Raw genomic sequence first — 17,835 nt, forward strand, 5'->3', positions numbered from 1 at the left:
GATGGTAAGTTATTTTTGGACTATACCAAATGGAAATACAAAGAAATACGTACCGTACCATACAGATGTTTTGTGAACATGCGTCCCCTGCAACCAGGCTCCTATTGGACAACAGCAGCCAGCTGTCAATCACACTGTTGTCCACTCATCAAGTGTCACACTTTAGTCTATTTTCCACAAAACAAAAACATATCCTAAACATTTAATATTATGTTCTACTTATGAAGAACTGAATCTAGTGATTCAGACCTAACACAAGAGGAAAACAGGACGAGGAGGGATGTTCAGCTGCAAAATGTTAACGATAAATGTTAACACCAATAAATGTTGCCAAGTTCTGTCTTGTAAGACCGGGACAGATTTTTGCAATCAAACAAATTGCAAAAAAGCAAATTAGATGAAATTATAGAATTCTACTAAATTCTATAATTCCATCTAATTTGCAGCGCTTTATGTTGCCTTTGTGCTACTGTGTCCACATGTGTGCACTTTGGTCCCAGAGAAACACATTTTGACTTTGCTATGTACATCAGACTACAAACCTTACACCAGCAGGTAGAGTGACACACTGTCAACACTTTATTCTCATGTGTTACAGTTCATACATACTGCTGTACGTACAATACTGAATTCACCACATGTTTAAGTGACCGGCAGCTCCTCATGTATTTACGTGACATGCACTGTGACTAGCATCGGCTCATGTTATTTCATACACGACATGCCATCACTACATACAGTGGTACAGAATCCAGAATAAAGTCATATATTACCTTTTCACTATCAAATAGAAACAAGTTAGAAAAAAGAAAAACATTTCAATCAATTTCTTTGTCTTTATGTTAGAAAAGCCACAAGGTGATGGACGAGTACATAACTTCAAGCTTTAAGGTTAATTTTCCAAATGCACAGATTCATTAGCACTGCTCTCTCAAACAGACTGATACTGTATACATCTGTTACAGGACCCATTTTCCTGACGTATATATACCATTACAGGTCTCCTCTTTAAAAACAGCCAACAGAGAGTCAGATGTCACAGTTTATTAAGCTGCTGTCTCGGCAACTCTTACACTGAGCCGTGGTGGGTTTGAACGATCGGGGACAGAATGTGACACTTACAACAGACAACAGTTGACAGCTAAGGTTTATGAAGGTGAAATGTCAGAGCAAAGTTAGTGCAACGTCTCACTTTTCCCCCCTCAAACAGTCTCATGTGTGCCTCCTTGCTTCAAATTCACTAATGATTTATCAGGATCAGAGAATGTGGTCAGGGGTTACACCGGTGACTGATCGGCTAATTGTCTTTCTGTTTAAAAAATCCCTTTCCCTCAGAAACTCTGTCTTTGGTTTCCTGCAGCTTCTCGGACAGCTTGTCCTTAGTCTCTTCCATTTTCTCAGAGAAACGTTCCTTCGTTTCCTCCATTTTCTCAGACAGCCTCTCCTTGGTCACCTCCATCTTTTCTGTAAATTTGTCCTTTGTCTCCTCCATTTTTTCTGTAAATTTGTCCTTTGTCTCCTCCATTTTGTCCTGGAAGTATTCCTTCACTGGCGGTGGTGTGGATAAGTAGCCATGTTTGCGAAGGTACTTGACAGATAGCGATGTGCCGCCCAGAGTTACTGTATATCTAGCAGGGGTGGCAATCTGTAAGAACAATAAAAAGAAGAAACACAATGAAAGCCTGATACAACATATATGTGATCTACTGTGCCAAGAATTTGAGAGACCTACTCAAAAACATAAATAAAATCATAGTGTTCAAAACAATGGAAACCCATGAAGTCACCTTGTACATGGCGTAGGCGGTCAGAGCGTAGCCACTGGATGAATTTCTCAAAAGACTGACAAATGACTCTGGTAGACCAATCATCTCCAGGAATGGCACAACATTCACTCCTCTGAAAGAAAACACATCAAACATGTAAAATAGCTATTAACACATGTTACAACAAATGAATTAAAAGATGCATTGTTGAATTAATGTAACCTAGAAGGAATGTCACTGTCACAACAACTGTTCGATTGATTATTACTGAATCGATTATCACTCGATGACTAAACTAAACGGCAACACATTTTACAATGAATTAATTGGTTTGAAAGTTTTTTGTAATGAAAACAATTTCTCTGGCTTTTCAACTTCTTAGATGTGAATATTTCCAGTTTCTCTTCTCCATATATAAAAAAAAAATCATTGTACAAATCAAGACATTTGAGAACATCATAACTTCCTGGTTTGGGAAACACTGATCAACTTTTTCTGGACCAAACTAACGTTCAATTAATCTTGGAAATAATCTACAGATTAATGGAGATACAGATTAGTTGCAGCCCTACACTGCTGCATCAGAATACCATCGCTTTGATTATTTCAATATTAGACTTTTACCTGAAAGTGATTTCAGTGAGTTTTGGAGCCATTTTTGGAGTTTAAAGCTTATTTTTAAAGTTTCAAAACATCTTTGTGAATCACAATCACATCCACTCACTGGAAACATTAGACATATTGTGATAATAATAAATGACAACCTTAACTACATGTAGTGTAGAGTACATGTACATAAACACAGGATGAGACTCACTTCATGGCAGCGTAATAGAAGGATCCAAACCAGATAGAGGATGTCACCAGATGTAGAGGGATCATCACCTTCCCATACTGTTTGAAAGTCTTCTTAAACCTCTGGAACAGACCGATGGACTTGTCCTGCAGGGGGTCCACCTCCTCAGCCTGAGCCTCTTCTTTCTGGACCTCCTGTGTCTGAGGTGAGGAGCTGGACTGTGGCTCCTCCTGTGGTGGCTGGTGTTTTGGCTGATGTGCTACTCTGCTAGAGGCTGTGGTTGAGAGCCAGCGCCAGCCTGTAGGTGTCAGTGGTGTGACACGGAGAGAGCAGCAGCACAGAGCTAATGCTGGCTCTGAGAGGGTGGCGCCCACCAGCAACGGACGCACTGCCGCCATCCGCCATAGTGTCCCAGTATTAAGAATGCGCTGCATCATCATCATCATCATCCTCCTCCTCCTCCTCTCCTCCTCTCTGCTGCTGCGATGATTCGACCACTGTGAAGTCAGACAAAGACAATGTTCGTCATTATTGAGCTGCTTTCTTGTAACAGCTTAAAGCAGTAAACTACAAACATCTCAGTCAGCAAATGACAAACTGTCAGTTGTGGAAACTCAACATACTCTACAAAAAGAATGCACCATGCGCATCACAGAGAAAAATAACAGTTGATTTATTTACTTCCATGTACTTTCCAGAACGTAAATGTAAAACTACATTAATCTCTTTTTCTTCAACTGTACAAACACACAGGAGCATATCAGGGAAACATTTCTGAATGCAGGTGTTCTGTTGCAACAGTGTGATAACAGGGTGACACTTGATAACATTCATGTTTAAAGCTTATTAAATTCACTGGTTTCCTCATACCACCCGTTATGAATTCTGGAACTGGGATACAACTGCAGTTTATTAAGTGCACAAAATTCTTCGAATAATAATCTCAAGCAGGCTGTAACTTTGACCCTTGACCTTGGATGAACTGATTTAATGTAATTTGTACTTTACTGGCTCACATAATTGACACATGCGCAATAAAATACAAACACATCAAAGTTCAAGGTTTACAGTTAACTTTATTGCTGCTACTTTCATTATTGCTTTTGTATTATTGCTTTCAACAACTGCACAGCAGTAATATAAAATATGCCATCACTGCTATACGAAACTAACAATTACTTCCAAGCTATGAATCTATCAATTATTATTTTGATTAATCGAGTACTTGTTGAGTCCATGAAATGTCAGACAATGTTGTTCTTACCCCAACCCTTGAAATAACAATACTTTCAAAAGTCTTGTTTTAAATTTTTTTAAAAAAGATTTAAATTAACTTTTTAATTTAATTTTGACCTATATTCCTTTAATTATCTGCGTCTGGTGAATCTTACACAGAAGTTACAGAACTTAGCAGCTTCCTAAAACACTGCTAAAACTGTGTAAAAATACAACATTTACAAGAACAAGTGATTACACCCACCTTCAAAATAAAACTATCAAAATCGATCCAGGTAAGAGCAAGACAGAATTTCTCCCTACCTTTGTTTTATTTTGTAACACTTCCAAACGGAAGTGCACGGCTTTACTCGTGCCAGCTTTACACAAACACCTATTTTAGGCTAGTTGACTTTGGTCAGTTGTGTGTGAAGGACAGATTTGTTTTGTCCGGCAACTGTGGTGTGTCCAGGTGAGCTTTAATCTCACGACAGCAGACGGTGTTGCTTATTTAGACACCGAGGACAGACTGTCTTTAGTAAAGGCCAGTTTCTGAACGGCTGCCAAAAACTTTAACTCCTGTCTAACAGCCTAGCGTTAGCTTATTAGCCGCTAGCTGCTAGCACACATCGGGAAGCGAATGACAGCGAGTGGACAATAAAACACGCCAAAGCAGAGAAACGAGGACAAACACTTACGGTGGAAGTGACGTATTGAGCTCAAGACAAAGTGTTTTTTAACCGCATCCCTGTGGACAATGTGAGAGTGTCCGAGGTATGAGTCGAAGGGTTCAGGAACCACATTTATCTGGGCAGCTACAGCAGGCAGCACTCTATGACTGCGTGGGGGAAAAAACAGCGTGTCAACTCCGGCCGCGCAGAGCACCACGGGAAATGTAGTTCAGTTAGGAAATAAATGTCCCAGAGGTCTTCGCACTAGGTCAAGGTTGTCAAACAACAAGAACTCAAAATCTTTCCTTTGTTTTAATTTAGTTAATGAAGTATACTTTTTACAGAACATTTCTTGACAAAAAATAAGTGCAATTTCAACAATAGTATGCCAACGTTTACCATGTATTCTATATTAATCCAGAAACTATTATTCTCTATGCCACATAGGACTCCCAAAGGATAATTCAAAGAAAGTGGTCTGTTTGGTAAATTTTGATGCACAATTTCACATTATTCAGTTATTTAATTTTATTATTGACCAAATATTATAGTTGTAAGACATTGTTTTCAGTGAGAGGTTGTACGTGAAGTGTATCGTGTAATTATGACATGTGCTATCATATTATATTGACGCCATTTAACACATACCACTCAAAACACATTTTTGCTCATCGTCATCATTCACATCACATCAATGCACACGAATGACACGTGCCATCATCCACGGTTACCGTTCACAACTTTATCTGCAGTACTGTAGTTCTACCACATGAGAGCAGCCTGTTCATATTTTTCAACTTTCTGGTCTAAAACAATTGTGGAAACTATCAGTGTGACACAAGTTCACCCCAAAATCCTTCTAAAATAAAATCAGTTTACAATATCAGATTTTTTTGTTTTTATTTAGGTAAAATATTGCTCATATGTTTATTTAAAAAGTATATTTTGCTTAAGTTATACCAACACTATAACAAATATACATTCACAATGACCTTTTTAGGGCTGAAAGAATTATTAATGGATTACTAAAGTAATAGTCAATTATTTTGATTATTAATCAGTTTTAGTTTTTTTTTAAATAAAGAATTAAAGCAAGTTTTCTGACATTTTACTCACAAAACAAGTACATGATTAATCGAGTCGATTATGAAAATAATCGTTTATTGCAGCCCTAACCTTTTTTAAAAAAAAAAACAATACTGGGCTGTGTCATTGTATCAGGTTGTATCTGCAGCCAGAAAGAAGCAACTGTAACTGTGTGAACAGAGAGTGGCCATAGGATCAGATAAAATAACACAAGCCTCCTGAAGGAGGGGAGGTATCATTTCAACACAACTGACCCAGTGCAAATACTTTCTCTCTGTGTTTCTGTTCGCTCGTTTGCATTTACCTGTGTGACTCAACCTCACGCTCACCTGGGACCCATCTGGCAAGATGACAAGTTGGTCTGGTCATAAAATGACATAAGTTCATTGGATCAGTTCTTTGTGACGGGTCTGACTGCAGTCATTAATGAGTCCTGTGAGTCCACCTGTCTGTGGAATGACTTTTACAGAGACAGTTGGGACAGCTTGAGTTCCTGAACTTTAAACAGAACACATTTAAAATCCATTCATTCATTATTTCGTTACTGCATGTTCTTTGATGGTTGCAGTAGGAGCGACAGTCAATCCTCGCTGACACTGTGTGTGAGACAGAGTTCACACACAACTAATCACTGTTCCGTCACACAGAGAGAGAGCCGACATACAGAGACAAACAAAAAAACGTTCACACCTGTGGTCAATAACCTAAGAAAACGGTGCATAAATTATGTACAAACATTATATACACACAAATGTATAAGACCACCATCCAAAGTCACAGCTTCCCGAAATTAACAGCATTAGTAATCATATTGTAGAAGCTCTTTAACTGAAATATTTTTAATGCTAAAATATAATTATTATTGTTATCCATTCATTTTCTAATTTACTGTTTTACAAAAAACATTATTTCTTTATTAAGATGTCAAATTATAATTATTTGCTTTATTTTCATAATCATTTAATCTGTCGTTTATTTTATTGATTAATCAAGTATTTGTTTGGTCCATAAAATGTCAGAAAATGTTAAAGTTTTGATTGGCCAAACCTGGAAAAAAATATTCACATTTAAGAAGCTGAAAAATCAGAAAAAAATCTCTAACATCGAATAATCGATTGCAGCCCGACATCATTATAATGTCCCTGAGAGTTGGTGGAGCTGAAAGTGAAGTGAAAACTGAAATAAAATGTGTTAGATAAGCAGACACACAGCTCTAAATAGATGTTATTGTAGCCACACATCGACTGCGCGTGTTACTGAAAGACTTGACAAGGTCATCATATTTTGTGTCACAATTGTGTAGAATTGTTCATAATAAAGAGGAAAGACAACGAACACCTGCTGACCTGCTGACACAGGTTCCCTGATTACAGTTTCATTTAGTTTGTACTTTCTGATTCTTTTTTTCCCAAAATTTTGCTTGCCGTTACAGAGAAAGTGCTATACAGAAAGTGGTGTTTTCCTCACCCAGCTGTTTGACAGCTGAACAGCTCTGGGGTGCTATGCAATCTAAAAATGATGGGATGTTGTTGTGGAGGTTGTACAATCAGCAGCATGCAGACAGGGGCGCTGGTGTGTGTGTGTGTGTGAGGTGTCCATCACTTCCTCGGGTCCTCTGAAACACTCTCCATTAGAGTGTGTGCCTCTCTGTGTTAACATTTGATCTGAAATGGTTACACTCAGCAGCAGAGGTGTTATTTTTTTTGCCGTCACAAACCCTTAGAATTCAGGCGTTTAAACTCCTACATGAGTGAATAAATTCTGTCTGTTTTTGGTTAATTAAGTGAGCTTTTGTCCATGGTTTTTTCTAACCAAAGTGTCAAACTAGCAACAGCAAATTTTTATTAATCCCCTTAGGGAAAGTATTCCTCTGCATTTTGACCCATCCTAGAATTAGGAGCAGTGGGCTGCCACACTGAGTGGCGCCCGGGGAGCATTGGGGGTTGGGTACCTTGCCCAGTCCTTTTTGGCCAGGTGGGGATTTGAACCGGCGACCCTCCGGTTACAAGTCAAGTTCCCTTTCCCCTTGGCCACAGGCTGCCCTGGGACAAATGATTTCCTTGTTGTGTTTGTGGTCTCCCAATTTTCTAATTTTCTATGTTGTGAGTTATGTGGGGAGACTGATGAGAATTCCTTTAATCTCAAACTCATTGAACAGGTTCAATAATACAAATGTTTTTTTTCACTATTTTTACATTTAATTGCATCAACACAATGTTATCTGTGTATATTTGATTTTTCCAATTAATAATGTTTTTGTTCAGTGAACTTCAATCAGCAGTTTGTGCTTTTCCCATAAATTCTAAATAGATTTATTTCTATTATCTATTTTCCTTCTTCACTTCATGAACTATATGGACACGGTCATCAAAGATGCCTTGAATGTATTTTGTAGTATTCTAGTACTTTAGACAATACCACCATGACACTTTAGCTGCAGCCTAATTCTATGGGACAATCTTTCTACATCATTAACATAAGGATGTAAGTCAGTCACCTATTTTTGCCTCATTTAAACCCCCCCAAAAAAATCATGTTTGACCAGGATTACATGCATCTCCTCGTTCATGACACACTCTAACCAGGACAGCTTCCAGTTGGTTGCACCACAGACACTAAGACACAGAGACCTTGTGTTTCAAAAGTCAGAACAGATCAGGTATTCTTCCGTACATGCATCAAGTCAAAGGCCTTGTGATATGAGGGTGACTGCAGTTTTATCTAAATCATATACGCTGAAGATTGATGGGATGTTTCACTGTGTAACGTAATGAAATGCTTCCTTGTTCCAGCTCTAGACATTACTGTATATGTGATTTTCTGACTCACTCTCCTGTGTTGTAATCATTCACTCATTTATTGTCTACTTCTTAATCCTCCACATTAGGGTTAAAAACATGTTAACTCCAGGTGCAAACCGTGAAACTTCTGGTTGCGAGGCAACACTGCAACCCACTGTGTAGCCCTGTTGTAATTATAATTTATATAATAAGGGTTATTGTGTCTTGGCACACTTTTGAACACTGTGTGTTGCTGTTTTTACTGATTACTTTGAGTGACTGCACTCAATTGCTTCGCAAATAATAAGAACTATTCGAGAACTAAAATATTGTTCTGCACTTTTAAATACTATCATCTGGACTCAGTACCCACGGTGTGTTATCTGGAGTCGGCAGCTTGTTTTGAAACCTGCAGACCTTTTCAGTACAAAGAACGCTGAAACCTGCACCTGGCATGCTGACACACTGAATACATTATTTGCCTTTTTATTTGATTTCAAAAAGACTGTCACAAAACCAAGTATATGACCATGTCATGTGTTTAGTTAATGTGTATAATTCAGAATGGTGTTAAAATCTGTAGCAGAAGCACAACTATGTCATAATAGAAAGTAACTAAAGCTGGTCAAAAAGTTGCAGAATGTACTGCTGAGGTGTTGTGTTATTCTTTCTGCAGCAGAAAGTTAAAGTGATTTTAAATCTGTGTTATTTGGAGCAAATCACTCACTTGTGCACGTGTTCAAAAAATCCATATTTAAGTCCAGGTTCAGATTATCAGACTGAAGTGACTCATATCAGATGTCACAGATGGATACAGGAATCAGATGTTAATTCTGATTTTACAGATCAGATTTTGTGTCACTTTAGTGGTTATAGATCAAATATATATCTCAGGCAAAATGAAACACCAATGAAGTCGACTGCTGTTCCCAAGAGTTAAATCTCACCTACACATTTGCTGCTTTATCTTTCAGTCAACTCATGATTGAAATCAAAATCAATCGCAGATACACAATATGGACAAAAATATTGGGACACCTGATCATTACACAAACAGGGACCGTAATGACATATTTAAATACATGCACGGTGCTTTAAGATGGAGTTGTCTCCTACTTTCACAGCTATAACCGCTTCCATACGTCTTTAAAGACTTTCCTCAAGATTCATTACGTTGGACAAGAAGGCCTGGCTCACAATCTCTGTTCCTGTTCATCTCAAAGGTGCTCCATGGGGTTGAGGTCAAGTTCTCTGACACAAGACTCATCGAACCATGTCTTTATAGTCTATTGTTTTGTGCACTGGAGCACGGTCATGTCAGAGTTGAAAAGAAAGAGCCTTCCTCAAACTGGAAAAACACAAAATAGAAAAAAACAGCATTGTCCAAAATGTCTCGGTTTGCTCAAGTGTTACGATTGTCCCTCACTGGAGATAAGGGGCTGAGCCCAGAGCCTGATTGAAACACCTGAATTCAATACTGAACAGCTGTGGTCAAATACTTGTGACCATATAGCGTGTGTTTACATATAGACACATTGGGGAGTGATGAGCAAACGCCTTAAACCCCCAGTGGGAGACTGGAAAAAATAAGCAAAAACAAATTAATACAAGATATGTTTTGCTTGTAATAAGCCACGTTCAAACCAAACCATCAAATCTGATCTCTAATAAATCAGACTTTAATTGGATTTGAACAACGTGGCTGGTAATGTGAATGTGGCCAAGGGTTTTACGGGTGGGCGGGACCTTTTGTGCATAATCAGGAAGTACAATGCAATGGACAGATGAAAGGCTATGTCACTGTTCACATTTCCACACAATTTAAATTGGATCTTTGATACAGCAGGACGGCACAAAATGTCCGACATCTTGCATCATGTCACACAAATTTCTCTTCCGTCGATTCCTCGTGATTCTGGTGTTTTTCTCGCTTTCTCCTTCTGTCTGTGTTTTGTCTTTGTCTGCTCGAGTCTCTGTCAGCCACGTTTGCCACATGACTCAGCTCTCCATAACCACTTCATCTCTGCGGGTCTCCAGCTTCACTCAGCTCCCCTGCCTTGTTGTCAGTTTACCTTCTGGCCAGTCATCTAAAGCCAGAGTACACCCCACAACCCCCGGCCCCCTGCCTGCTGACACAAACTCCAACTTTCCATATTTTCCTTTGCAATATATGTTTGTTCTGTTGTAATCAGATTCTGTGTCAAAAATGATAACTAACTTTTGGAACTCACCTCACATTGAGGAAACTAAAAGGCTTGGAGTCAGGGAATAAAAGAGAAAATCCAGAAATATCTTGCGAAGACTAAGTAAACAAACAGAACAGAACAGACAAACTATTAAAGACGCAGCAGGAGAACAGAAGCAAACAAATACACAAGGGAGGCAGGTTTAATAGAACACAGGTGAAGCACATCAGAGCAGGGCAGACAGTTTTGTACAGAGAACGAGCACTGAATTCCAAATGAAACGGGTAAACTAACACGAATCAAGGAAAACAAGGACGTCAAAGAAGTCAAAGCACAGAGCGACCAACATGTGTTCATGAAGACACAACAGAGAGTGCAAATCAATAAAGTCTAATAGAGGTAATGACAGTAACTGTGCTGCACATACTCTTTCTATAAAGGAGGATGTCAGGGAATTTAATAGTTGTATTTTTGTGGTTATTTTATGACTTATAATAGAATAGAATGCCCTTTATTGTCATTATACAGTGTTCAATGAGGTTTGGAGAGCTTGTCCTTTTCAGTGCAGAAATTTCCCACAGTTTTAAAATAACAAAGAATTCAAAGAAAGTGCAAATATGCTCTATATACACACGCACAGGATACATATTTATCAAGTAATGAATGAAACATTCTTCTGGAAGATATGCAGAATGTTTAAAAGCTTCTTTGTGACTGATGCAACATGATGCAACAATCCGGGAGGCACAGAGCAGAGAAGGACCTTCCTCAAACTGTTGGAAGATTACTTGTTGTTGGTGATGCATGCAAACTGTACGCGTCCTTTCAAAGGACAGTCACGTTCTAACGAAAGTCACGAATGTGAACCATCAAATCTGATCTGTAATAAATCCGATTTTAATTGGATCTGAACAATGTGGCTGGTGATATGACTGTAGCCATATTTATTGTAGAAACCAATCAAATGTCACTGTGATCAGACCCATGACTTCAATATAAGGGGAGACATGGAGGGATATGATGTTTTAATGGGTGTGTTTTATGGTTATTTTTATGACGTATAATCAAGTGATGAATTAAACATTCTCCTGAAGGATACCCAGAATGCTTAAAAGCGTCTTCGCGACTGCTCAGTCTTGCAGTAGCCGTGTTTTCTAACCTCATTAAGTCTTCTTCACGTCTTAATGACCACTTCATGTTTCTTTCACGTACGGCCAATGATGCGGTCAAACTCATGCAGAACTGAAACCAGGTTCAATCCTGGATTTTCCCGCCGCCTGTTTCCATCACTCTCTGATTGCTCCAGTTCATGTGAGCTACTTGCCAGTAACTTATGACGTCCTGAAGGCTAACATCTATCAAACGCCATGCTGTCATATGATGTTTTTTTCCCAGATCTGTCTTGACAAGGACCACATGGATGCAGCACCACTGGAATGAGCAACATCCAGATAATGAGCTAATGCCCAGAGGCAAACACATGAATGTGCTGTTCATTCTGATCTCCCACACCATGACTTCACTAAATCATTCTGCTCTGCAGTATTTTAGCCCTCAAGGCTCGAGTCAACAGTCCTTTCTCCATCTGGACTTGCCAATCTGGGTCAAGCAATGAAAACCATCCTGTGACATAATGCTGACACCTCTCACCTATCACATCACAGTGATGCTTGTCTACTAGTGAAATAAAGCAGTAGACACTCATACACTTATATAACGTCGAAATAGAAACAAATAGCAAATCATTAGCAGATGAGTTCACACGATGCTGATCAGCTCCACGCAACTCTCTCTGAATGTTTGAGTTTTGCCATGTTTACGTCTTGCGTCGCTATGGCGAAATTCAGAAGTGAATTCCACACAAACGCTGTCTCATTTAGGTCTGAAAAATGTTGATCAGTGTTGAAATAATGATGTTCTCAAACTTCTTCTTTTGTCCACAAACCCACAGTTTTCAGTTTTAATGATTTCTTTGTCAAATAGAGCATTTGTCATTAATAGATAAATTTAGTAATCTCGCCCACCTCTCCTTTGTCCCCCATTTTTCCTTTCACCCCCAACCAGTCGAGGCAGATGCCACACATCTTAGAGTCTGGTTCTGATCAGAGATTTCTTCCTGTTAAAAGGTAGTTTTTTTCTCTCTCCGCTGATGCCTAGTGTTTGCTGATTGTGTGAACTGTTGGGGTTTTTCTTTGCTCTATAATGGCGCGAGACTCTCCTCTCTGGTGACAAACACTGTTTCTCCGGCTTCCTGAAACAGCGCAAGTGAAATTACGTGCCCTCTTGTTTCCACTGACATGTTTAAAACCATGCTGAAAAGAAAATCACTGAACTATCATTTATTTAACATATTTATTCACACTGTACGAGCGCTGGCGCTTCACATTTCACATAATAAGAGAACAGTGTTGTGTCGTCTACAGACCTCATTATTATAGTATTAGCATAGGTTTAACATAAACAGTGGCTTGTGTTGTGTAGTTAGGTGCATTAATGGTTATACCTGCACACTGAGATTTGTTCTTATTTTTAGTCTGTGCTTGTATTTGTTGCCTCATTAGGACCTTTTCTGGCACAAACACTGACCTTGTCATGATCATCCTTAATGGAGACCACAATGTGTGCACATCTACATGCTATTACGTCTACATACTATTTGTGTACCTCACATTCACCTGTTGCTTCTGCTAAAATGAGCTCTCTCCCTGACAGCAGCAAATTAGCTGCTGCCCACATTCTCCTCTCCTCTGCATCTCTTCTATCATTTGCGTCCCCTCTTACTGACCCGTATTTGCTGCCTCAGTTGCCACAGCAGCAGCGATGCAAGACTCCAAACTAACACAGTGGATGGCTGATCATGCTTGTCTGGTTTTCTCAAAAGTTCTCGTTACTTAGCTGATGCCTGTGGTCCAGGCGTTCTTTGAACCCTTTGAACCATTTATCAATATTCATCTGGATTGCAGGAGTGTGTGCAACAGTGTGCAAGCGAATCTACATGAGCAGTCTCTGACTAGATTAATCTTTTGTTGGACCACAAGGGACTACAATTGAAAAGACTACATGAAGGAGTGTTATCAGAGCTGTCTCAAATCTCAAATTCATAGTTTTCAATCGATACACCCCTTAAATATGGTTTCTATAAAAGCAACCATTTGTTTATTTCTGCAGTAGGTTACCGCACAGTCCACCCCCAGTGATCTATGGTGCTTTATGTTTCAACACTGCAGACTGACCTCTATATAGGATCATTTACTTGGATAAAAATAAAATATCCAATTATATGTAAAAAAAAAACAGAACAATGTCAATGTGTAAAAATGTCCTTAACACAACCTAGTCAGTCTTGTATAGAATTTATGGAATAATTCTTTTTGACTACATCTCAAGCCCGCAAACTCTGAAGGCCACAATGTGCCGTGAACTGTGAATTTTGAAGGATGCAAACTTTGAAGGTTGTGAAATTTGAAGGTTGTGAAAGTGCAAGCCTGCGAACTTTGAAGGTCAATAAGTTTAAAGGCGCGTGGATTTTGAAGGGTGTGTAATGCTCAGCGGCCAAGATATCATATCCATTTCAGAGACACAATAGAATTTGTGGAAGTATTTGCAGTCATATGTATTAATTTATCATTTATTAATATATTTAATTAACATAATGTCATTTATTATCCTCTATAGCTGGGTGTGATGGGAAGATGAGTAAGTCACATCAAAGTTAAATAAATACTAAAAGAACAGGGGACACATTAAAACCCGTATGCATATACAGCATTTCCATCAATGAAGTCTGAGCCAGTGAGGTCATGAAAAAAGAGCTCAATACTACTTCAAGGGGTGGAATAGGGAAATTATACATTTGTAAGGGAATAAATTGTAATAGTAAGACTGTGGAAGCTTAACCTGCAGGTGACACATAAGTCGATTTGGCTTAATTAAAAAAAAGTATGTTATTTGTACGCACAAGCATTGTTCAAAACTTCTTTCTGGAGAGGAGAGGACCTACAAAATATTCATGGTGCTACATGAGAAACACTGCAGTCATAGAGATTTGCATTATTTCACCTGCGCCAAGTTATTCTTGTGTCTCTTTTGTATTCTGTGCTCCTCTGTGTTATTCGTCATTCCTGCTGTTTCCCATCCTTGTTCCGTGTTTTGACACTTGTAATGTGACTCATGTTGGACACTGCATGTGGGCACTGATATATTGCGGGAGTGTGGGCCACAAGTTCAAGACAGAGTTAGCCATACATTTCAGATTTCTGGCTGAATTCTGTGAGTCCAACAAAACCACAACTGAGCTGAAGCCCCACTCAAGGCTCATTAATCAGTTGGTGGGTAAGAGAGAGGCTTGTTTTCTTCATTTATTCTCACTTTCCCTATGGCAACAACACTTATTTCACTACAGGATAGAATCAAATTAAGTTTAGTAATAATACTAATACTAATAACTGCTTTTGATAAATGAAACACAGTCTACATCAGTCATTATACCCAGAAAAACTCTAAATCGTTAAACTGCAGTAGTGAGTAAAGTTAACAGTTCATGAAGTGCTGCTGTCCGAAAAGTAAACAGCTCTTAAGGTGCAACTGTCAGTGAAGCTAAAGTCCAGAACTGTAAGTTAGTTAGTTATGCAGGCATACATCAAGTTCTCCACCTCCCGTTCGTGACTGACGCTAGACCCCGAGGGTGTGTGGCATCGATGAGCAGCCGCTTATGCACACTGGAGACAAGACAAGTTACACCATTGTCTGAAAAAAAATCAAAACACCTCATCCTTCACACATGCTTCACCCATAGCTTTTGAAACGTACGTAAAAAGAAACAACTCCAACTATCGTGTTATTAAGTCCATCTGATTATTACAAAAAAGTGGTTGAAATAAATTAAAATGGTAAACGGTCTATATTTATATAGGGATTTTCTAGTCTTGATGACCACTCAAAGCTACTTTACACTGCAGTTTTACCATTCACCCATTCATACCCGTTCACTCATATAGCGCATCTCTGTGCAGCACATTTTCTATCGCTCTATACGGCACACACGTCAAGAGCAAGGTGGGCCAATGTCTTGCCCAAGGACACAATGGCATGTAGACTAGTGGAGCTGGAAATCTAACCCACAACCTTTGAGTTGAAAAACGACTGGCTCTACCGCTCAGCTACTGTCGCCACCAAAAACATTTGTACTGTCTGACGGCCGATGTGATTTTAGCTGAAGGATGCAGAGCTGCACTGCAAAATGGAAATAGCAGGCGTCAGAACTATGATCACAGTATTTTTTAAAGTTGTTTACATCATAAAATATAAAGTGCTGAAATTGGATTGAAGCAGTAAAGCAGGCTGGATTGATGTATAACCTAATATGATGGATTTTGCCAGTATCTGCTCACCGCTCCTTTCATGTGTACACTGTATGACACGCTTCTTCTTCATGTCATTAAATAATCCATGCAGCTACATGAAGACAGCAGGACACACGTGTTAATAAATCAGCAGTCGCTCTTTGATATCATGAAGCTTCTTCCCAACACTGTTTGCAGTTTTTTTTCTCATCACCAGCGTCTCATTTTAATAAAGCATCACAGTGCTACAGTCACGTCACGTCACAGTGATACAATCACGTCACGATATGAGGTTTCTAAGGAGTTCCCCTAACCCTTACAAACTAAATCTTACCCCTCATTATCATGCTTTATACATTCATCCATTCATTCATGTAAAAGCGTAATAACAACTATCTCCACAGAAATAAGTCAGCACTGAGCAGGGCAGAATTAGATTTCATTTAATTTCAAAGCAGCCAAATCTACAACAGTATGTCAAGCGAGATTGACTGATTTTTTTTTTGCTTTTCCATTAGCTATAGTACCCGGTACCTGGTTTGATACCTGCTCTGATGAGGTTCCAAGTGTGCTGAGCTGAGACTAAAATGTGACGCGCACAGACTGGCGGCCACTGATTGGTCAGAAAGTGTCGTCACTGAAAGTGTCATGAGCGCAACGTCCACCACACAAGAATCAAACCGAACAATGCCAGACTGTCGATCAGTTAAAAGGACTTAAGTAGTTTGTGTGTTTGTGTCGAGTAGTGTTAGAACCAACTGCCATTAGTTTTTTTCCTGTGGAACCAGCTCTCAGGAGGCGGACACACTCTCTGTGTTTAAAGTTGGACATAAAACCTTCCTTTTAGATAAAGCTTATAATTATAGTTAAGCTGATGTAGATCGACACTGTTGAGCGCACTTCTGTGGTGCACTCACACTCACTCCCACACACTCTGGGTATATGAATATGATATTATTACATGTCATTTACCCTGTTCTTTCTCTCTCTGTGTCTCTTGTAGGTGACTCCTGTGCTGCAGGATCCAGATGTGAGGCTATTATTATTATCATTATTATAAATTACATTGCAGATAGAACTTGATACAACTGTTATCTGCTCCTGGTCTCTCTCTTCTGTCTCTACCTACACCCCCTCTTTCCCTTTGTCTCCTCCACCTCTCCTCTCTCCCCCATTTCTCATTTTACCCCAACCGGTCGAGGCAGATGCTGCACATAGTTGAGTTTTGTTCTCTCAGAGATTTTGTCTCTCGACTGATGCCTAGTCTTTGCTCATTGTGTGAATTGTTGGGTTTCTCTTCTCTCTATAACGTTGTAAAGGTTTCTTCCTTAGATAATGTATGTTGTGATTTAGCACTATACAAATAAAATTGAATATTGGGAGTCCATCTTCTCCACTGATTCCTTTCCCTGTCCTAATTATGTGTACGTGTGTCCCACTGTCTCTTCCCCTCCTCTGAATATACATATGTGCTTTCCTCCAGTTTCAGTGTTGTTTGTATTGAACCAGTGTTGAACTTTTTCTCTGTGGCCAGGTCTGTTCAAACTTTTTTGTTTTTAAAGATGACAAACCGTTTTGACCCAAAATAAATCATTATGAGAGCAAATTTGTGCATAATAAGACATTTCTGTTAAGTTTTAAGGTCATTTTGGTAATACCTTGTTTTATTTTGAGTATATAAATTAGCCACTTGTGTGATGAATAAATTATAATTTATGCACATGATTTACATTATTAACATATATTTAAGTAAAAGCCTAGAAAAATACAGCACCATTTATTCTCCTGCAACTAATTTATGGGTCCTAGCTTGATCTCTATGAATGGCTGTTTGATTGTCATTCACTCCTTTTCCCTAGTGCAATAAAATGATGACAAAAATGACAGGGGAAAAAGAAGAGTGACAGCAAGTTCGATTAGAGGTGAACACAGTTCAGAGGGACAGCGAAAGGAAGTTTGGCATGGAAAACTAAAGCTAGACTTTTGTCCATTT

General features: G+C 39.0%; 1 protein-coding gene across 1 annotated transcript; it reads right to left on the reverse strand.

Moving 5' to 3' along the window:
- Positions 1-556: 556 nt before the first annotated feature.
- fam210ab (family with sequence similarity 210 member Ab) lies at positions 557-4,631 on the reverse strand. The gene is made up of 4 exons (XM_044033237.1): positions 4,476-4,631; positions 2,584-3,059; positions 1,788-1,899; positions 557-1,645 (listed from the first exon to the last, which is right to left on the reverse strand). Exons 2-4 carry the CDS (start codon positions 3,009-3,011, stop codon positions 1,298-1,300), a joined length of 888 nt encoding a protein of 295 aa, XP_043889172.1. The 5' UTR covers positions 3,012-3,059; positions 4,476-4,631; the 3' UTR covers positions 557-1,297.
- Between the last annotated feature and the right edge of the window lie 13,204 nt (positions 4,632-17,835).

The sequence above is a fragment of the Solea senegalensis genome, linkage group LG9 (assembly GCF_019176455.1).
Source record: "Solea senegalensis isolate Sse05_10M linkage group LG9, IFAPA_SoseM_1, whole genome shotgun sequence".
Taxonomy (NCBI): Eukaryota; Metazoa; Chordata; class Actinopteri; order Pleuronectiformes; family Soleidae; genus Solea; species Solea senegalensis.

Bases quoted from the DNA above. Each gene is read 5' to 3' on its own strand.
- fam210ab (XM_044033237.1), bottom strand. From the start codon at position 3,011: ATGATGATGATGATGATGCAGCGCATTCTTAATACTGGGACACTATGG. The intron at 1,900-2,583 runs GTGAGTCTCATC...GTTTTCTTTCAG, and splicing joins TTCTATTACGCTGCCATGAA to AGGAGTGAATGTTGTGCCAT. The intron at 1,646-1,787 runs GTGACTTCATGG...TTGTTCTTACAG, and splicing joins CCGCCTACGCCATGTACAAG to ATTGCCACCCCTGCTAGATA.